Raw genomic sequence first — 17,595 nt, forward strand, 5'->3', positions numbered from 1 at the left:
TGTGGCTGAGCTCGGAAAGCCCTTCGCGGCCCTGGGCCTGGTCTCGGGGGGCCCCGAGTTCCAATCCAGCCTCAGTCACTTACTAGGGGCGTGCCCCTGGGCATGGCCTTCGGGTGCTTCCCTGTCCTGCGAGCCCGGCACCTGGCACCCAGCGGGCCGAAGGAAGGCGCTGGCCTTGCCCGGCCGACCCCAGACGGCCTTCACGAAGATGAGGCCTGAGCCAGGACTGCAAAGAATGCGTTCGGGGGAGGGCCGCGGGGGGAAGGAGCACCGCTGCAGACAGGACCGAGCCAAGGCCGCGCCAGCTCGGCTGAGCCCAGGCACCCGGGGTCTGCCGGGGACAGAAGGAGGCGCCGTGATCTGCCCTGCCGGGACAGCCCGAGCCCTGGGCAAGGCCTTGAGTGCCCCGCCTGTCCGAGGCACGGAGCTAATAAGGGCTGGGAGGCCCAAAGGGCCATGGGGAGGGCACTGCTCCCAGCACACAACCCGACCCTGGAAGCGGGGCCACCGCCCTAAGCCTCAGTGTCCTCCTCTGTGAAATGGGAATGGCCAAGCCTCGAGATGCATTCCAGGCCGCTTCACCTCCGCAGGCTGTGGACATGGGATCTCTCAGCGCTCCCCGGCCAGAGAAAGCGGGAGTGTGGCCAAACCCTGCCGGCCTCCTCCCCCGGCGGCTCCAGGCCAGTCCCCGCCATCCGCGGCCGCTTTCCCTTCCCCACACAGGAACTCGTGTCAGACGAGTGTCTGAGCCAAGGGACGGACGCTGGAAGCCCGCCAAAGGGCTCCGCGGCATCTCCCTCTTCAGTCCGCCTCCTGTCCCCAGGCCTTCGTGCCCGCCCCCTGGGGGAGCTGGCGGGGATGCTCCCTCTGCGAGCCCCTCGCTGCCTCCCGGCCCCGGCCCTCTCCTCTCCTGAACCGGCTGCGCTGAAGGCAAGGCCTCCCGCCGCAGGCCCTTATCGGCTCTGCTAGTCCAGGCTGACTTCCTCTCCTGGAATAGCTTCGGCCCAGAGCCCATGGAAACCCCGACTTCCGCTTTCTTTCCCTACAGGGTGGGAGACGTTCTGGGCCCCCGAGACGCAGGCCTCGGTGACCGAGGGGGCGAGCACACGCCTCCCTCGGGAATCCCTGGAATGGGCCGGGCCCTGGGGGTCCCAAAAGAGGCCCAAGGCAGGCCCTTTGGCAGCCCAGGAGACAAATCTAGAGGACGAGCCCAAGCGAGGGAGGGGCCGGGAGGCCTTCAAGGAAGCTGTCAGGAGCTGGGAAAGGGTTCCAGAGTGAGGATCAAGCAGAGAAAACGGAGGTCCTGAAGGGCTTGGAAAGCCAGAAAGAAGGCTTCACAGGGATGAGCCAGGAAGAGGAGGGCTGGGGAGGGACCCAGTCAGGCCAGTGCGGGGAAATCACCTGGATGGCTGCTGGAGGCCGGGAGAGGGGAGGAGGGTCTGCACACTGCCTGGCCCCGGGGTGGCTGCCCTCCACAATCACGGGGAGGGTTAGGGAGGAAGCGCCTGGCCACAAGATGTCTTCTGGACGGAGGGGGCAGAGCAGGGCCCCCAAGGTCACAGGCTGGCGGTAGGGTCAGGGCCACGCCAAGCCGGACGACCAGCCCCCCACCCCGCTTCACGGACAAGGTCTCCCCGGCTTCTGCAGGGCCATCTCACGGTCGAGAGCACGCAGCCCAGCCCTCTAGGTCTGGGTCAGCCACGCCGAACTCGGGAGCCCTCCGGCCCCGTCCTCACCCTCGAGCCCTACCTGGGGACGCTGACCGGGAGGCCCCCTCTTCGCCCACGGTCACGTCTCCCCCCAGCTTGGACGACTTGGGTCATGGGTGGGGGAGACCTGCGCCGACCAGGAGGCTCCCAGTACCCCCCCTTCTCCTCCTCCGTCCCCTCCGAGCCGCCGTGCAAGGTCTCGCCCACGGACCAGCACGAGAGGAGTCGGGATCGCCTCTGCCTGCCTCGGTTTTCCCAGAGCCAGGAGAGATCACGCATTGCAGAACACGGCCCACGCGAGGCCGCGCGTAGGCAGCCGGCCCCGCACCCGCGCCCACGTCCCAGGGATCCCAGGCAGTCCGGAGGTGGTGGCGGCGAGAAGGGGAGGCCAGACTGGAGCAGGTCAGACTGACCCCCACCTCCCCCGCAGCCACAGCCGGAGCTGCCGCGGAAGTCGCTACCGGAAGCGGGGCCTTCTTCCTGCTTCCTGCTTCCGCGCGCCCCCGCGTCCCCCGTGCGCCCCCACCTGCCGCAACTTGCTCCGCTTCCGCCTCCGCCTCCTCCGGCGCTGTTCCTTTGGCCGCTCACGGAGACCCGAGTCCGGGACCCCGCCTGAGCTCCGGACCGATCGGCGACGAGCGACGGGCGATAGGGAAAGCAGCTGCTACGCCCGCAGCCTGTCAGTAGCCGCCTGTCAGCACCGCCGACCCCGCCCCTACGTCACCACTGCGTCATCCTACGTCACCGCGCCAGCTAGGACGTCATGTGACGGCCGCCGCCCGGAAGCTGGGGGCGAGGCCCGGTAAGGAGACCTGAAGAGATTAGAGGGCGAGGGGGCGGGGCCTGCGTGGAGAAGGGGCGGGGCCCAGAGGGGAGACCTGAAGGGACGAGAGGGGAGAGGAGGCGGGGCCCGAGAGGAGAACTGTGAGAGGTGGAGACAGTGGGGGCGGAGGGGCGGGAGAGACCGGAGGACGCGAGAAAGCGAGGGGGTGGGGCTGGGGCTGGGCCGAGCTCCCTGGGACCCGTCAGGGTCCGCCAGCCCCGAGGTGTTGGAGCAGGGCCTGGGCTTCGCCCTTGCGGCCCCCCGGGCCATGCCTGCAGGCGCGGCCTAGTTCGGCGGCCAAGCCCCCTGCTGGGATCGCTGACCTCTGCAGGAGAAAAGCTCTCGGGGCTCCCGAGAGACAAGAAGGGAATTCGCTTGACAGGGGCGGGGACAGAGGCCGGACGAGAGGCCTGGAAGGAGCCTGGAGCGCCCCCTAGGGTGACCCAGGGGGAAACGGAGGAAGCCCGGAGAAATGCAGCGGCGTCTCCCCGATTGTCGGAAGCTCCTCCCCGGGGCAGGGGGACAGCCTGGGGGCCTCAGGGGCCCAAGAGAGGTGTGTGGAGCGGGAGAGCCGCCATGGGCCCTCGGGCAGAGGAAAGGCTGGGAGCAGCGCGTCCAGGAGGCTCCATGGGGGCGCGGCCGGGTGGATGGCTGCTTCTCACCCCCAGATCCAGCGCGGTGCCGAGCGTTTCCTGAGCGCTCCCTCCTCCCCCTTCTCTCCTGCGATCCTGCCCCTTCCCTGGAGCATGGCCTCCTCCAGCGGACCTGCCATTCAGCCACGAAGGGCTTCCCAAAGCCCGGGAGCTCTGACTGCAGGGGGCGCCCCGTCTCTGCTTGGTTTGGCCTTCAAAGCTCTTCATGAGCTTGTTCCCCCTTACACCTCGCTCTCCTGCGTCACCCCAGAGCTGGGCCTGGAGTCAGGCAGGACCCGAGTTCAAATGTAGCCCGGCACACTGACTAGCCATGTGACTTTGGGCAAGTCGAGAGCCTTAGGCTGTGCAGCAGGATCACCTCAGGAGAAGGGGGTGGCTAATGGGTTGGCCAAGCCTAGCCTCTCCCATGATGCTCTCTTCTGCACAGAAAGTGAGTATAGGAGCTGTTGTCTCTCCTGGGTTCAGAAACTGAGCTGCTTCAGTTCATTGGTCTCCCAGAAACCCTTGTTCCCAACTATTCCAACTGCCCCTGAGTGGCATCTGTTTCCAGCATTCCATCTCATATCTGTGTAGAGCATTTCATTCACCCTCTACCTTAGTTTCCCCAACTATAAAATGGGGATCTTACTAGCGCCTACCTCATGGGCATAAGGGGTAATTTTAGGGGGTTTTGACGAATATATTATCCTTATGGTCGCCAGGGATGAATTCAAATCCCAATAAAAATACTCAAGTCAGTTTGGGAATTTTATGGTGGTTTAATTACTATAAAGGGAAGGAATTAAGAAGAAGAGAGAGAGAGAAAGGAAATGAGACTTCTCCAGCCTAACCTGAGCCAAGGGGAGTTCGGAGACCTCAGCCATGAGGCCTCCTCTGAGATGAGGGGCCTCTTAGGAGGATGGCGGTTTAGGAAAGGTAAAGGAAAAAAAAAGGAATCAGCCTAAACTCTGAGAGAGCTCAGGGAAGATGCCTCACCTGACCCACGCCAAGACGCCAAAATGCTGCCACGAGCCACACTGCTGGTCAAATCCAACGTCTCCGAGAGAGACCCTGGGCTCAACGCCTCTGCTGCCAAAGAGAGACCAGCAAGAGGAAGTGCTGCTAATATATAGACCATTTTTTATATCACTTCCTGCGTCTCACATGTACCAATGGTAGCTTAAGCTTGACTTAGGACAGCCCAGGGGTCTGTCAGCTGTTTCTGATTTGTCACTTGCTAGCACATGTCTGTCATAGGTCATCCAAAATTCAACTGTTACGATTAAAATTTAGGGGAAACTGAGGCAAGGTAGAAATTAGTTTCTCTCTGCAAGGAGTATTATATTTTTAGAGGTTTATGGAAGATTAAAATATAAAGAAAATACAAATAAGAAAGGCACATGTCTAGGCCACTCACATCTTGCCGCATGTGCTCCGAAGCGGAAGTAGGAAAGAGACCCAGTAGCCTTTACAGCCTGGTTAAATAGAAATTCTTGACCTTGGCCCAGGTGGAAATCTCAGTGAGATTAGAGGGCATTCTGGGAGCTAGCAAGGACTCCTAAGGATTGGAGTCCGGAGTTCAAGTCTCCATTTTTACATTCCTCAACACAACCCTTAAGCAGGGGTGTAGACATTCCTGACTGCTAGATTAAGCAGGGTAGAGTGAATCTAAAATCCACACGGGTTGTTTTAAGAATCAAATGGGGTATTTGTAAAGTGGCTCAAAAGGGCAACAAAATTGTGCTTATTCCTTTCCCTGATGTGGGCATTTCCTCTGGCTTCCATGCCTGGAATGCTCTCCCTCTACATCTGCCCCTGAAGCTTCCTTCTGTCCCTCAGCGAGAAGCCTTCTCTCTGCCCTGTGTTCCCTCTGCTGCTTCCCCCCTTGTTCTCCCATCTGGTGGTGATGGGGCAATTCTCAGGCTTGTTCCAACTGCTTCCCCTTAGGGACCACATCAAGTTACTTCCTCCTTCCTTCCTTGGCAATGGAGCTCTCCAGTCATTAGAGTGCATAGTCAGTCAGCAGGATCAATACGGCGATTAAACGCCTACTCAGTGCCAGCAGCAGAATGCTAAGTAGACTGGTACTGAGGAGGCTAGATGGCTAGCAGTGCCAGGCAGAAAGGAAAGGCCGGTCTGGTTGAGCACCCAGCGAGAAGCTGAGCAGCTAAAGCCAGGAGCTGGCTTTTGGCCCTCAAGGGAAGCAGGAGTCCTGGGCCTGCTGAGTGGAGGACGGACTGGCATGAGGCTGCGGCTGATTGGCTGGGGGTGGTTGGAATCCTTCATCCCGGAGGAGGACCAAGATGGCATCTTGGTGGGGTCTCTAGATCTGGCTAGAAACTGAAGAGAAGTGAGGCAGGGAGGTACACAATCAGCAGCCTCCCCTCCCTCCCTCTTCCAGAGGCAGGAGACAGTCAAGATGACTGGGGATGGCCTGGATGCGGCAGGCGGCCCTGGCCTCCTCTATGTCTGATCAGGCCCTCTGGGCTCCACAGAGCCTGCTTCAGCCACCTTTGTGGCCACTGGAACAACTCGTCCCCATCCTCCCCTTCCCAAGTCTGGGTCCCTCGGCCTGCCCAGGGGTGTGACCTCCCGGCATGCTGCCGCTTCTTGGAGAGCGGGGGTCCCGGGGCTGATGGGACTGTGGCCCCTGGTAGGCCGGCCGGGAGCCCGTGCTTTGCTGAGGAAGGTGGAGGGGCCGAGACTGGCATGGCTGCTGGCCCTGGGCTGTCCTCTGTCTCGGTGCTCGGCCCAGGGCCTGGCACATAGTAGGGGCTTTCCTGACTGCATGCTGGATGGGCTCTCGGCCCATGTCCAGCAAGGCCACCTGGCCCCAGAGCCAGCCAGTCCCCTTCAAGCGGGCCGACCTTTCTAGGGCTCAAAATGGATGGAGGGACCCGAGGCCCCTACTTCACATTTGGCCTCGGGCTCCACCTCTCCAACCTGGGCTGCACAACTACGGGATGGGCGGGGCAGGCCGGCGGAGGGGCGGGGCCAGGCAGAACCGAGGGCCAATGGCATGGGCTCCACTGCGCAGGCGCCGAAAGTGGCGGCACAGTGCACTCCGACCATGTCTCAGCGGCCTCCACGGAACTTCCGCCGGCGCCAGGCGGACTCGGGCTCCAGCTCTGACCCCGACCTCGACCCTGAGCCCAGTCCCGATTCGGGCCTCACCGGCCGTGCCTCCGAGCGCGCATCCGGGGCCTCAGGGAGTCGGGGCCGCGCCCGCGTCTGGGCAACTTCCCGCCGTGCAGGTCTGTCTGGGGGCTGGGGCACGCTCCGCGCAAAGCCGGGAGGCCCCTTCTTCCGGGCGGGATCTGCGGGATTCCGCGGGGCGGGGCGGGGCGGGGCTTCCGCCTCGGTTTACCTCTGACGGGGGGGGGGGGGGGGGGGGGGCCGGGCCTGAAGGTCCGCGGGAGGAGGGACACGCCCCTTGGCCCTGGAGCGCTTCCCCTTCTTGCGCCTGGCGCTAACCGGCATCGCCGTTCTCGGGCTTCCCCAGAGACCCGGCCAGCTCCGAAGCGCGAGGCCCAGGACTTCTCCGGGAACAGCGGGGACTCGGCAGGTGGGCGCGGCGTGGCAGATGGTCGAGGGCGGGAAGCCGCCGAGAGGAGGAGCCTGGGTTGGGGGCGGGACTCGCCGGGCTTAGGGGCGGAGCCTCTGCCCGGGGCGGGGGCCTGTTTGCTGGGGCGGGGCGGGGCGCGGTGAGGTGGAAAATGCTCGCCCAAGAGGGGCCTTGAAGCCGCCCACCTGCATTCCAGGCCGCCTCTCTGATCCGCCGCGAGCCCCGGCCCACGCAGACTTCCTCCCTCTGAGTGGGAGTCCCCGGCAGCGCGGCCTTGCTTTGAAGGGGAGCAGTGACAGCGACTCCGAGGATGAGCCTGACCCCCGAGGCCAAGCGAGTGAGGACCCCGCTGGGCCATCCCGCGTGGGCGGGCCTCCCCTCTTCAGCCCCTCCACCAACAGCCCCCGCGTGTCCCTTTGGTCCCCTCCACGGGCGGGAGGAGTCAAGCCCCTGGGCTGCCCATGGCCTGAGCAGAAGCTGCTGCCTTGTTGAGGGCTGGAGCCTTCCTCATTCCCTCCTCCTCCTTCTCCACTCTAGCCTCCTGCAGCAGCGAAGGCCCCGATGCTGCAAGCTCCGAGGAGGAGGCCCAGGACGCCTGGGAGACCCAGCAGATGAGGAAGGCACTCCGAGTCCCTGGAGGGGTGAGCGCGGAGGCCCTCCCACAGACCCCCTTTAAGTTTTCGGGATGACTCCGGCCTCGACTTCCTGACAGTTGGGCCCGTGGGCGGCGCCTGGGCCGTCCTGCCTTGGCCGGGTGACCCACGGCACCAACAGCCGCTGCAGCTCGCCTCCACCTCGGAAGGGGAGGGAGGCCTGGAAAGGGCCCGAGGTGGGGGGGCGCTGCGGCTGCTCCCCCAGCTCTGGAGGGCAAAGAAAGGACGTTCTTGGTCTCTGGTGTTTTAGGGACCAGCCTCGGGCCTCTGCCACGTCCCGACGGGCCCCGCAGGGAAGAGAGTGTCCGACTGGGCCGGCTCCTTCCCCCCCGTGAGCCTGGAGAGCATCAAGAAGCAGCTCAGCAGCCGGTCAGTGGTGCAGGGCGCAAGAGTGGGGGGGGCCACAGCCGGACAGGGCGGGGCGAGGATGGTCTGAAGGGGTCAGGGGGCCGGCAGCCAGAGCAGGGGGGGAGGGCTCCTGACGGGCGGCCCCAGCACGTTGACTGGCTAAGCGCAGGCTCGGGGCCACAGCTTTTCTGCCGGCCTCCCCTCTGCTGGGGCGCAAAAGGCCAGGGAGCTTCCCGCCTGGGCCGGCCTCTGGGGGTGCCCCCGAGCCCTCCTGGACGCTTCCTCAGGCCGCCCAGACGGTCCCCGAGGCCCGACCCTCTGAGGCTCCTCCGGGCCGGATCCAGCGGGCCGCCCAAGGCTGGGGAGGGGTCTCCTTTGGGCCGTCCTCGAGGTCACGGAGGTGCTTCCCGGCTTTTTCACCCCAACTCTGGCCGGGGGTCACCGGCTCTGGTCCGCGGGCAGGTTGGCGTCCCTGGAGGACGTGCACCGCTGCCACCAGAGGGAGTACGAGTGCCGCCGGCAGGACGCCGACAGCGCCAGGAAGGCCGTGGCGGCCCTGCAGGAGGCGCCGGACCCGGCCCCGACCTACGCCTTCTACAGGAGCCTGAAGGACTACCTGGCGGTGCTGCTCGACTGCCTGAGCGAGAAGGTGCGGCCTCAGGGGGGCCCTCGAGGGCCTCGGGGCTCCTGGGCCAGCGAGCGGCCCCTCACGCGGCTGCTGTGGCCTTTCAGACGGCGGCCATCGAGGCGCTGGAGTCGGCCCTGCGCGCCCTCCTCCGGGATCGGGCCGCCTCCCGCCTGAAGCGGCGGCAGGAGGAGCTCCGCAGCGAAGCGGCGCACCTGCAGCAGCTGGCGGGTGAGCGGCCCGGGGAGGAGGCGAGCTTGGGGCGCCCCGTCGCAGGACCAGCGCGGGCAGAAGGGGCAGCCGGGGGGGGCGAACGGGCTCACTGGCTCCCCGTGCTGAGCTCACGGGCCGGCCGCCGCTCTGTCGTTCAGCCAGGAGCACGGACTGCGCCCCGGACGCCCCCGGACTCTGCGAACAGGCCGCGGCCCGGAGGTAGCCAGCGAGAGCCGGCCGGGGCGGGCGGCCGGGAAGGGCTCCGGCGCCGGCCCTCGCTGAGAAGAGGCCGCCCTCTGTCGTCCCCCGGCAGGTCGCAGGGAAGCCGCCCGCAGCCTCGGGAAGGCCCGTCCAGCGAAGAGGAACCAGAGGAGGAGGCCGACCTCCGGGACAGGCAAGGTCGGTGCTTGTCGGCTCGGCGTGTGACTGTGTGTAAGCGTGTGCGCACGCGTGTGACGAGTGTGTGCCCCTCCCTCCGGCCGCCCAGGCTAGGACGTTCCCCTGGTCTGCGCCGGGATCCCTCCCAGAACCCTCTGCGTGTGCCTTTCCTCCTTCGGTCTCTGAAGCGGAGCTGCATCAGGCCCCGGCCAGAGGAGAGGCCAGGGCCCAGCCGTGGGGGGTCCCGGGCCAGATTGGAACCCAGGACTCGCAGTCCGTCCGCCTGGCTCCTTTCAGCGCCGCCGCCTGACGTTCAGGGACTTCCGGGCCCTCCTCTTTGGCTGTCGCCCCCCCTCTGCTCGGGAGAGTTTCCGGGCCGGGTTCTTCTTGGCTCTCTGGGGAGCGTCGCCGCTTGGGTGCGTCCCAGCCGTCCCCCTCCATCGGCCCGTTAGGCGGTGCCTCTCCTTCTGGGGCTCCGCCTGGGCCCCCCTGAAAGCAGGCCCGGGCAGACGGCCACGTCGTGGCAGGATCCCGCTCAGGGCCGCCCCGCGCTCTCTTCCGGCCCGCAGGGGACATCTCGCGGCGCGGCCATAGGGTGTTTGAGGACGTCGGCGAGGACTTCTCTGACAGCCGGAAGATCCTGCTGAGATTCGAGCAGTGGCGCGAGCGCTTCCCCGACTCCTACCGCGACGCTTACGCCAGCCTCTGCCTCCCCAAACTTCTCGGGCCCTTCATCCGGCTTCAGATGCTGGACTGGAACCCCCTCGAGGTATTCGTGCTGACCGCCGGCGGCTCCCCCTCTCCGGCCCTAGATCGGTCCCGTGTCCGCTCCGGGCTGGGCGGTGGAGCCCCCTGGCCGCCCCCGAGATGGGATTGCTTTCATCCTCAGCTGCACCCTGTTCCTCCCAAGCCCACCTCTCAGGCCCCGATCTGACAGCCGCCCCGACCGTTTTCTGCCCATGTTTCCCTGCCGCTCCCTCCCCGCATGCTCGTCCTCAGTTTCCTTTGTTGGGGCTCCATCCTGGGGGCTGTCCCGGGCCCCCTCCTCTCCTTCCCTTGGGGATCTGGCTGTCGTCCTCCCCCAGCAGCTTCCTGTTAGTTGCCACTAGAACCTCCCCTCCTCCAGGAAGCCTTCCCCACGCCCTCTTCATTGGGGGCCCTCCCTCCTGCCTGCTGTCTAGAGCTGGCTTTGTTCGGACTCCTGCCCAGTGCCCAAGGGCCAGAGAGGACAGATGCCCGACTTGCTGGCCAGCTGACTCAGGAGAGCGAGCCAGGCCCGGGTTTGAATCTGGCCTCATAGATGCGGCCACTCACTTCATCACGTGGCCCAGGCCTTGCCCTCGTAGAAGATGAGGCTGGAGCCGTCCTGGGAGGTGGCGGCGGTTCTTGTCAGAGGCAGGGCCTGGCCCAGCTCACCAGGCTCCGTGTTGCTTGCTCCTAAGCCGGACTGCGCCCCCCTGCAGTGCATGGCCTGGTTCCAGTCTGTGCAGGAATTCGCCGGCGGCCCAGGGGAAGACGGCCCCGACGGGGGGATCCTGCCAGCTGCTCTAGACAAGACGGTGCTTCCTTACCTCACGGGTACGGCCCTCCTGCTGCCCGCAGCGCCCTGCTCCGCTCCCTTGTTCTTCCACCACGGGCAAAGGCTGCCAGGGAGTCAGAGCACCCCAGGAACAGGGCATCTCTTCCAGGCTTTGTCCGATGCCTCTGGGACCCTCTGTCCACCTCGCAGACCAGGAGCCTTGTGCAGCGCTGTAGGGAAGTGCTCGGCCTGCGGGCAGCTGCAGGAGGCGGAACGGGGCTCGCCACTCAGGTCAGGGGGCTCCCCCTCGGGCCCAGAGGGATCCAGGCAGGCTTCCTGGGGGAGGTGGCCAGGATCTCAGCAGTGGCTCAGCCAGCACCAATGGGAAGGGCAGGGGCCAGGGCGCCTCTTCAGAGGGGTGAACGGAGGCAACGGGCAGATGGACAAAGATGAGCTCCAAAGGGGGGGGGGGGGGTACAGTGGCCTCCAGCTTGCCGTCCCCTCACACAGAGGCAGGGGGAGCATCCTTGGCTCCCCCCAGCTTTCTGAAGTGACTGAGTGCTCCGAACACTAGGATTTGATGGACTCTGTTGTCTGGAGGTTGAAGAGGGCCATCGAGGAAGATGTCTTCATTCCCCTTTATCCTAAACGGTGAGAGCACCGCGCTCGCCGTACCCCCTCCAGGCCCCCCATCATGCCCCCACTTGGAGGCTGGTCCCTGGGACGCCCCACTCCTGCCCCAACTCCCACCCAAGGGGGTCCCTGTCCATGCCCGAGTGGCACCGGTCTCCTGGGATGGTGCTGCCCTTCTCTGCAGTGAAGAGTGGCCCTGCCTGGGGCGCCACCCTGTCCCGCCCCGCCCTGGCTGCTCCTAGAACAAGGGTGCGGCCATGGTGCTTCCCAGATTCCCAGCTCCAGGAACCAGAGCAGCAGGCCACAAGGGGCTGGAGGGTGCCGTGCGGCTGATTGTGGGCAGTGGCCTCTGCCTGGGCACCGGGCAGAGCGGCCGCCTCATCCCCTCCTTTCTGGGCGCAGGGTCGTGGAGGACAGAGCCCTGCCACACGCCGCGTTCCAGGAGCGACAGTTCTGGTCCGCAGTGAAGGTGAGCCCTTGGGGGGGGGGGGGGGGGTCTGCCTCGCCCTATGCTGTGCGCCACAACGGCTCCGGGACTCGCTTGCAGCTTTGGAACAACATCCTCCTCTGGGATGGCCTCGTCCTGGACGACACCCTACAGGAGCTGGCCCTGGACAAGCTGCTCAATCGCTACCTGGTCGTCGCGCTCTCCAATGCCAGCCCTGCGCCAGACGTGCTTGACAAGTACCGCAGGGTGAGGCGCCCCCAGCCGCTCCTGGGCGAGTGGGCGGGGCATTGACCGGAAGCGGGGGCGGGGCCTGTAGGAGGGAGCCCCACTGACTAATGCCTCTATGTGTGGCCGACCAGGTGGTGGAGAGTCTCCCGGAGAGCTGGCTCGGCGCGGGGTCCTGCATCCCTCGGCTCGCCAGCCTTGCCCAGGCGCTGGCCCGGGCCGCGCAGCAGCTGCACGACCAGGACGCCGGGCTCGGGTGAGGGGCGCCCGCGGGCACAGGGCTTGGGCGGCCGCCGCTCCCTGGCCAGCGCCGTGACACTTGCTTCTGGCCTGCAGGTCTGCCGTGCGGGACCTGGTCCTCCTCTTGGTGAAGATGAAGGCTCTGGCCCAGGCCCGGGCCTTTGTGGAAAGAAACGGGCTGGCCGCGCTGAGCCCCCACGTGGCTGGCCAGCTGTGAAGGGGGGAGGGGAGGGCGGAGAAGCAGCCACGCCGGAGGAGCCAGATAAACTTTATTGTGCCCGCGCTGTGTGTGTGCGCATGTGTGTTTGTGGCCCCGCCCCCTCAGGGCCCCCGCCGGGCCGCCTCTATCTCCTCCCAGATCTGGGCCTCCAGGGCCTCCGTGGGCCGCTCCCTCATCATGTCGAACTCGAGCCAGGGGCGGCTCCACTTGCGGGCTTCCTGCAGCTGCTCCTCGCTGAGGCACAGGTCGAACCTGATGCCCCGGATGTTGAACTTGGGCCGCTCCCAGCGTTTGGACCAAGGCTTGGGCTTCATTTTGACCTGGAGCTGAAGGGAGGAGCGGAGGATGAGGGGCGGGGCCGGCCGGCTCCCCGCCCCGCCCCCGCCGGCCCCGCCCACCCACCGGGTTCACGGGGACCTCCCCGCTGGAGGCGGGGGCCTCGGGCTTCATGTCCAGCTCGAAGGTGCTGTACTCGGGCAGGGCGTCGCGCAGGTACATGAGGTTGTCGTCCAGGCGCTTCTCCAGCCGCATCACTTGGATTTCCTGGATCCGCGGGCTGTACAGGTCAAAGCAGATCTCCACCCCTGGGGGGAGGGCCCGGTCAGGGGGAGGAGCCAGCCCCGCCCCGCCCCCTCAGCAGCCCCAGCACCCACCTTGGCCCTCGATGATGTTGCGCAGAACGAAGGTGGCCCCGAGGCCCTGGCCCGACCTCTGGGTACAAATGCCCAGGAAGCGGCTGCTTTTGCCCTTGGCGTGAGGGTCCGACGAGGTGACGGCCAGGATGCTCCCTGCGCGGAGCAGAGGCTCCAGTGAGGCCCGTCCCGCCCTCCGCCCGCGGCCGCGGCCCCGCCCCCGCCCGCGGCGCCCCCTGCCCACGCACCCACGTAGAACTCGGGGATGTGCAGGACCTTCCGCCGCTGCAGCATGTCCCGGCGCTCCAGCTGGAACTTCAGCGGCCTCGTCCGCCCGCGGGGAGGGATGAACTCGGGGCTTAGGAACCTGCAGGGACAGCATTGCCAGGGGACGGGGCGGGCGCCCTGGGCCGCAGGCTCGCCTTCTAACCACCCCGTGGTCGGCTCGGCCCGGCCCGCCGGCTCACCTGCGCTCCCGCTCCGGCTCCCGCCTCTTGTCCACAATGACCGGCTTGGGGGGCGGCTGAAAGCCCGCGGGGGCCCCGGGGCCAGAGAGGGCGCCTGCGGGACAGAGACGCGTGAGAGGGGAAGAGGAGGCCCCTCCCTCCGGAGCTCGGGGACCCGGCGTAACCCCCCCAACCCCCCGGTCTTACGGCAGGTGGACACACGCGGCGCGGCTCCGAGACGGAGGCGAAAGAGGAAGGCGGACGCGAGGCCCGCGGACGCCGCCATATTTTCAGGGTCTGCGCTCAGCGTGTGGCACGTGACGGTGGACGGTAGCCGGCGCGGGCCAAACGCAGCCGTTTGCCAAGCGGTGCTTCTCCCGACACTGCCTTTCTGCTCCAAGGCCGCGAGGGGGCAGCCGCTAAGACGCGGAGAGGGCATGGGCTGGGGGGCGGGGCCTGTTTGAGTGCCTTCCAAGCAAGGGCTCCCTAGTAGCCTTCTGAAGCCCCTGCAAACAGCTTTGGGTGCCTCCCGTAAGCAATGAAGACGTTCTGAATTCGACAGTGATCAGTGCAGCATCTGGCCCGTAGGCTTAGGGGCAGCTCCTAGAGCCGAAAGACTCGAGACACTTCCTGGCTGTGTGGCCCTCGGCAAGTCACTAAGCTCTGCCTCGGTTTCCTCATCTGTCACATGAGCCTAACAAGGAAGTGGCTGCCCCCTCCAGGGTCTTGGGGGGGGGGGGTCCTGAGAGAGGTAGGGGCTGCCTCAGGGAGCTGAGCCAGCTGGGTGTTCTGACATCTCCAAACCCCTCCTTCAAGCCGCCCCCCCTTTCCTAAGGCCTCGGGGTGTCTGCAGGGGTTTGAGGGGCTCCCTCCTCTCCAGGAAAGGACTTCAGAGACCTTTTTGGGGGGGGAGAATCCTCTCGCAAGGGACCCTTTGGTCCCTACTTGGATCCCTCCCATGATGGGGAGCTCACCCCTAGCAAGGCAACTCCTTCCACTTGGGGGCAGCCCAGATTGCTTGTATATGGCTGGGCCCAAAGGCTTTTTTTTTTTCCACCCCAGGAAAAAGCTCTTGAGGCTGACTGAACAAGCAGCCCCAGGGGGGTCCTCTAAGATAATAGAGGAACCAGACTTGGCCCAAATAAGTTCAGGGCTCAATCCTGCGGTCTTGGTCAGTGTGACTGGGGTAGGCTGTAAATGGGGAAGAGGGTGGAGCCGGAGCCCAGGCCTCAGGAGCTTAGCCTTAGTTGGGGTCCAGGTTCTAGGATACATTAGCAGAAGAGATGGCAAGGTAGCTCAGTGGATAGAGAGCCAGGCTCGCCATTTTCAGATCAGGCCTCAGATACGTTACTTAGCTGTGTTAACTCCCATTGCCTGCCCCTTATGGCTCTTTTGCCTCAGAACAGATGAAGAGAGTGAGAAAGAGAAAGCAGCGCCACCCCACCCCACACTGAGAAGACAAGGCTGTTTCCTGTCTTGAGCCCTGGTCAGATCCACGGAGGCAGCTTGTAGCCTCCCAGCCCTGATTCCTTCTGGCACCTTGAGGCACTTCTGGGAATGCTGGGGGATCTCTGGGTGATCTCCTCAGGGATAAGCCTGGTAGAAGAGTCTCAGGTCAGACATTTTCACCTCTTTATCTGCATTGTGCTACAATGGTTGTACTGACAGCTCCACCAACCATGCACCAGCACTCCTTGCTCCCCCTCCAGCCTTGACTGTGCCTGGCTTTTCCATCTCTGCCCACCTGCTGGGGGTGGGAGGAGCATTCTCCCAGGCAGTGCTGATGGCAGAGGGGGAGCCAGCTCCAACTAGAAGCAGCTGTTTGGAGAGGGAGATAGCTTCAAGGCCACATCAGAACTTCCTAGCCATGGTGGACAGGGATTCCTTCATGGTGGTCTCGGATTCCCACACAGCCCAGGCCTTTCATCCATGGAACCCTCTACCCATCAGGGACATGGCCCAGAGGGGCAGCAACCCCACGAAGGAGGGCGGTAGCTGAGAGGAAAGGGGGAAAGAGGACTGGAAAACCTATTGGACAGTGAGGGCTGGGGGAGGCCAGCAGAGGCACCTGGGACCTTTAGCCAGGGCCAGCCTCCCCTCACAGTGTCAGGCTTCTAGAGACTGACTCAGGTCCAGGACTGCGGCTGAGGAGGGAAGGGCTGACCCTGGCCTCAAATGACCACTGGCTCTGGCTGGGCTTCTCCCCATCTGCCCACTCAGCCTGTTTCTCCCATGGCTCCTTGGGCTCTGTCAGCCTCCCCCAGGCCTCTGGGCTAATGGGGGGTGGAGAGGCAGCCAATGTAGAAGCAGTTCTGCTGTCCCACATCCTAGCAGAGGCCTGTGTACACAGGAAGGGAAGCAGCCCACTTCCTGTCAGCAGGGAGGGGGCTACCAAAGACTCCAGTGACTTCCCCCATTTCTGCAGGCTTCCTAGTGCTGACTTTAGGGGCGATGGTGGGCCTCCCAGCCAGCCTAGCCTCAGTGAGCTCGCCCTTCCCTTCCAGGCATCCGGTCCTGGCCTGGAAGGAGGCAGCCACCTCTTCCCAGCAGGGTCCTGGAGCGTCCCTCTCTGTCCCTGTTCTGCTGTACCCTCCCCACTGCCATCGTGGGTGATGTAATAAGTTAGATAATCTGTGTGGAAACTATTTCTGGTTGTGGTAACTGGAATATACTCTGGCTGACTGGAGCAATGCTGCTAGGGGACATGGGGCTGCCTAGTTATAATGGAGATAGAGGAGAGATCCTGCTAGAGGGGATTGCTCTGGAGCTGCCTATTGATCACTAATGGCTAATAAGTTAAGATGTTTCCTACCCTTCCTCCCTCAATGCCACCCTTCACCTCCCAGTTTCCACCCATGCCTTCCTGCCCCTTTTCCTTTTTGTGTAACTCAGAGGCGAACTCTGAGGTCTAGAGAAGATGCTCTTGTTCTCTTTCTCAGGTAAGGAGGTTTATTGGGAAAGACAGGACAGGATGGAAGTGGAGGTGAGAGGGATGAGGTTTGTCCCTATTCTACAAGGAGAATTAGGAGCATTATGGAAAATGTCAGTCTTGTCACTGCTGTGACTCCATCCGGAGACATGGAGGACAGCTGTTAAATCTTCTTTTCTCCTTCCAACTACACAAAGCCACCAACAAAAGTTAATTTCTTCACAGCCAAACTCCAGTAGCCCCCCAAAGGTCTCTCTCTGCTTAGATCAGAAAAAGCCACTCTCCCTTGGTCAGTAACCCCCAAGAGAGAATCAGTTCCTCCCCCTGGCCAGCTCCCACTGCCTCTCCTGGGAACATTCCATTTTGGAATATCCACCATGACAGATCAGGTCCCCAGCTTTGTTTCTTGCTTGGCTGGGCTTGTAAGTCCTCTCTTTCTTCATGCCTCTTCCACAGTAAGAAGGACCCTGAGAGGGGCAGGCCATGCAGCCCCGCTTTCCTCGCCTCACCCTGGTGGCCGTGGAGATGGATGCAGCATTGATCTGAGCCAGGATCGCTTCCTCAGGCAGATAGAAGCTGCGCTGGGCACTGCCCACTGCTGTTTGGCCTCAGCTGTGTTCTTGCCTTTCTAATAAGAGGATTCAGTAGGCCTTGAGTGCCTGGGAAGCCCATGCAGAGAAGCAGAGGCCACCCCTGTCCTGAGGGAGCCCCACGCCGCCTGCCCAGCCTCCTTGTCTGGTCCACAGCAAACCCAGCTAGCACGGGAAGGGCTGCCTCCCTGACCAAAGCAATCAGAGCGGAGATGCTTCTCGCCATGCCGATGGCTCCAGAGCTAGGCTTCAGGGGCACTTTGAGAGCCCTCTCCTCCTGACCTTGCCCTCCTCGTTGGCCAGCCATACCCCTGGGTACATGTGTCCTTTTGGGGGCCCCTGTCTCATGGAGGCCAGCAGCAAGCCAGGCCTCCACAGGGAGAGAGGAGCTGGCCTTGCCCATTCTCCCCTGGGTCCTGGAGGTCCATGTGCCTGGCTTTGGGGGTATATTTGGGGCCAACCATCCTTCCTTCTCTTACTAAGAATCTCCGGGATGGAGAGGCCCTGCCCACTGCCCCTCCTCCCTCTTGGCATCCAGGCTAGATGAGAACTGGCTCTCGGGGCTCTTCCGCCTTGTGAAGGCTGCAGGATCCTCCTTGTGGCAAGGCAAGAAGGGCTTGGCTATTCTCCCTTTCCTGAAAGGGAGCTCCAGGCTCGCCATCTTCTCTCACCCATTTCCTCAGTGGCAATCTCTCTCCGGGCCTCCTTCCGTTGACCTTCCCCCAAACGTTCTCCACTGTGCTGCTCAGTCTTCTCTCGATGCCCCC

General features: G+C 64.1%; 3 protein-coding genes across 10 annotated transcripts in view; 1 reads left to right on the plus strand and 2 right to left on the minus strand.

Annotated features, from left to right (window-relative positions):
- Window positions 1-2,375, minus strand: part of ITSN2 (intersectin 2) — a 47,866-nt gene extending 45,491 nt beyond the window's left edge. For all 6 annotated transcript variants that reach the window (XM_056824914.1, XM_056824922.1, XM_056824911.1 and 3 more), the window contains exon 1: window positions 2,236-2,375. The gene's annotated coding sequence lies outside the window, so the exon portion shown is untranslated. The remainder of the gene's footprint in view (window positions 1-2,235) is intronic.
- A 1-nt stretch (window position 2,376) lies between these two features.
- GCFC2 (GC-rich sequence DNA-binding factor 2) lies at window positions 2,377-12,295 on the plus strand. Of its 3 annotated transcripts, none has more exons than XM_056824936.1 (18): window positions 2,377-2,511; window positions 2,915-6,418; window positions 6,667-6,729; window positions 6,926-7,066; window positions 7,267-7,370; window positions 7,633-7,751; window positions 8,193-8,379; window positions 8,463-8,586; window positions 8,727-8,787; window positions 8,882-8,967; window positions 9,516-9,715; window positions 10,389-10,524; window positions 10,635-10,756; window positions 11,040-11,116; window positions 11,501-11,567; window positions 11,646-11,792; window positions 11,906-12,027; window positions 12,108-12,295. In XM_056824936.1, the coding sequence occupies exons 2-18, from the start codon at window positions 6,052-6,054 to the stop codon at window positions 12,226-12,228; spliced, it is 2,244 nt and encodes a 747-aa protein (XP_056680914.1). In that variant the 5' UTR covers window positions 2,377-2,511; window positions 2,915-6,051; the 3' UTR covers window positions 12,229-12,295. The 3 variants fall into 3 exon arrangements, with proteins under 3 accessions (XP_056680914.1, XP_056680901.1, XP_056680910.1); XM_056824923.1 differs by having other exon boundaries at window positions 7,633-7,750; window positions 8,165-8,379; XM_056824932.1 differs by having other exon boundaries at window positions 7,633-7,750; window positions 8,165-8,379; window positions 10,410-10,524.
- Window positions 12,264-13,763, minus strand: MRPL19 (mitochondrial ribosomal protein L19). The gene is made up of 6 exons (XM_001365594.4): window positions 13,517-13,763; window positions 13,331-13,424; window positions 13,112-13,230; window positions 12,885-13,019; window positions 12,634-12,815; window positions 12,264-12,557 (listed from the first exon to the last, which is right to left on the minus strand). The coding sequence occupies exons 1-6, from the start codon at window positions 13,746-13,748 to the stop codon at window positions 12,333-12,335; spliced, it is 987 nt and encodes a 328-aa protein (XP_001365631.2). The 5' UTR covers window positions 13,749-13,763; the 3' UTR covers window positions 12,264-12,332.
- Between the last annotated feature and the right edge of the window lie 3,832 nt (window positions 13,764-17,595).

This window comes from Monodelphis domestica, chromosome 1 (assembly GCF_027887165.1).
Source record: "Monodelphis domestica isolate mMonDom1 chromosome 1, mMonDom1.pri, whole genome shotgun sequence".
NCBI classification, from domain to species: Eukaryota; Metazoa; Chordata; class Mammalia; order Didelphimorphia; family Didelphidae; genus Monodelphis; species Monodelphis domestica.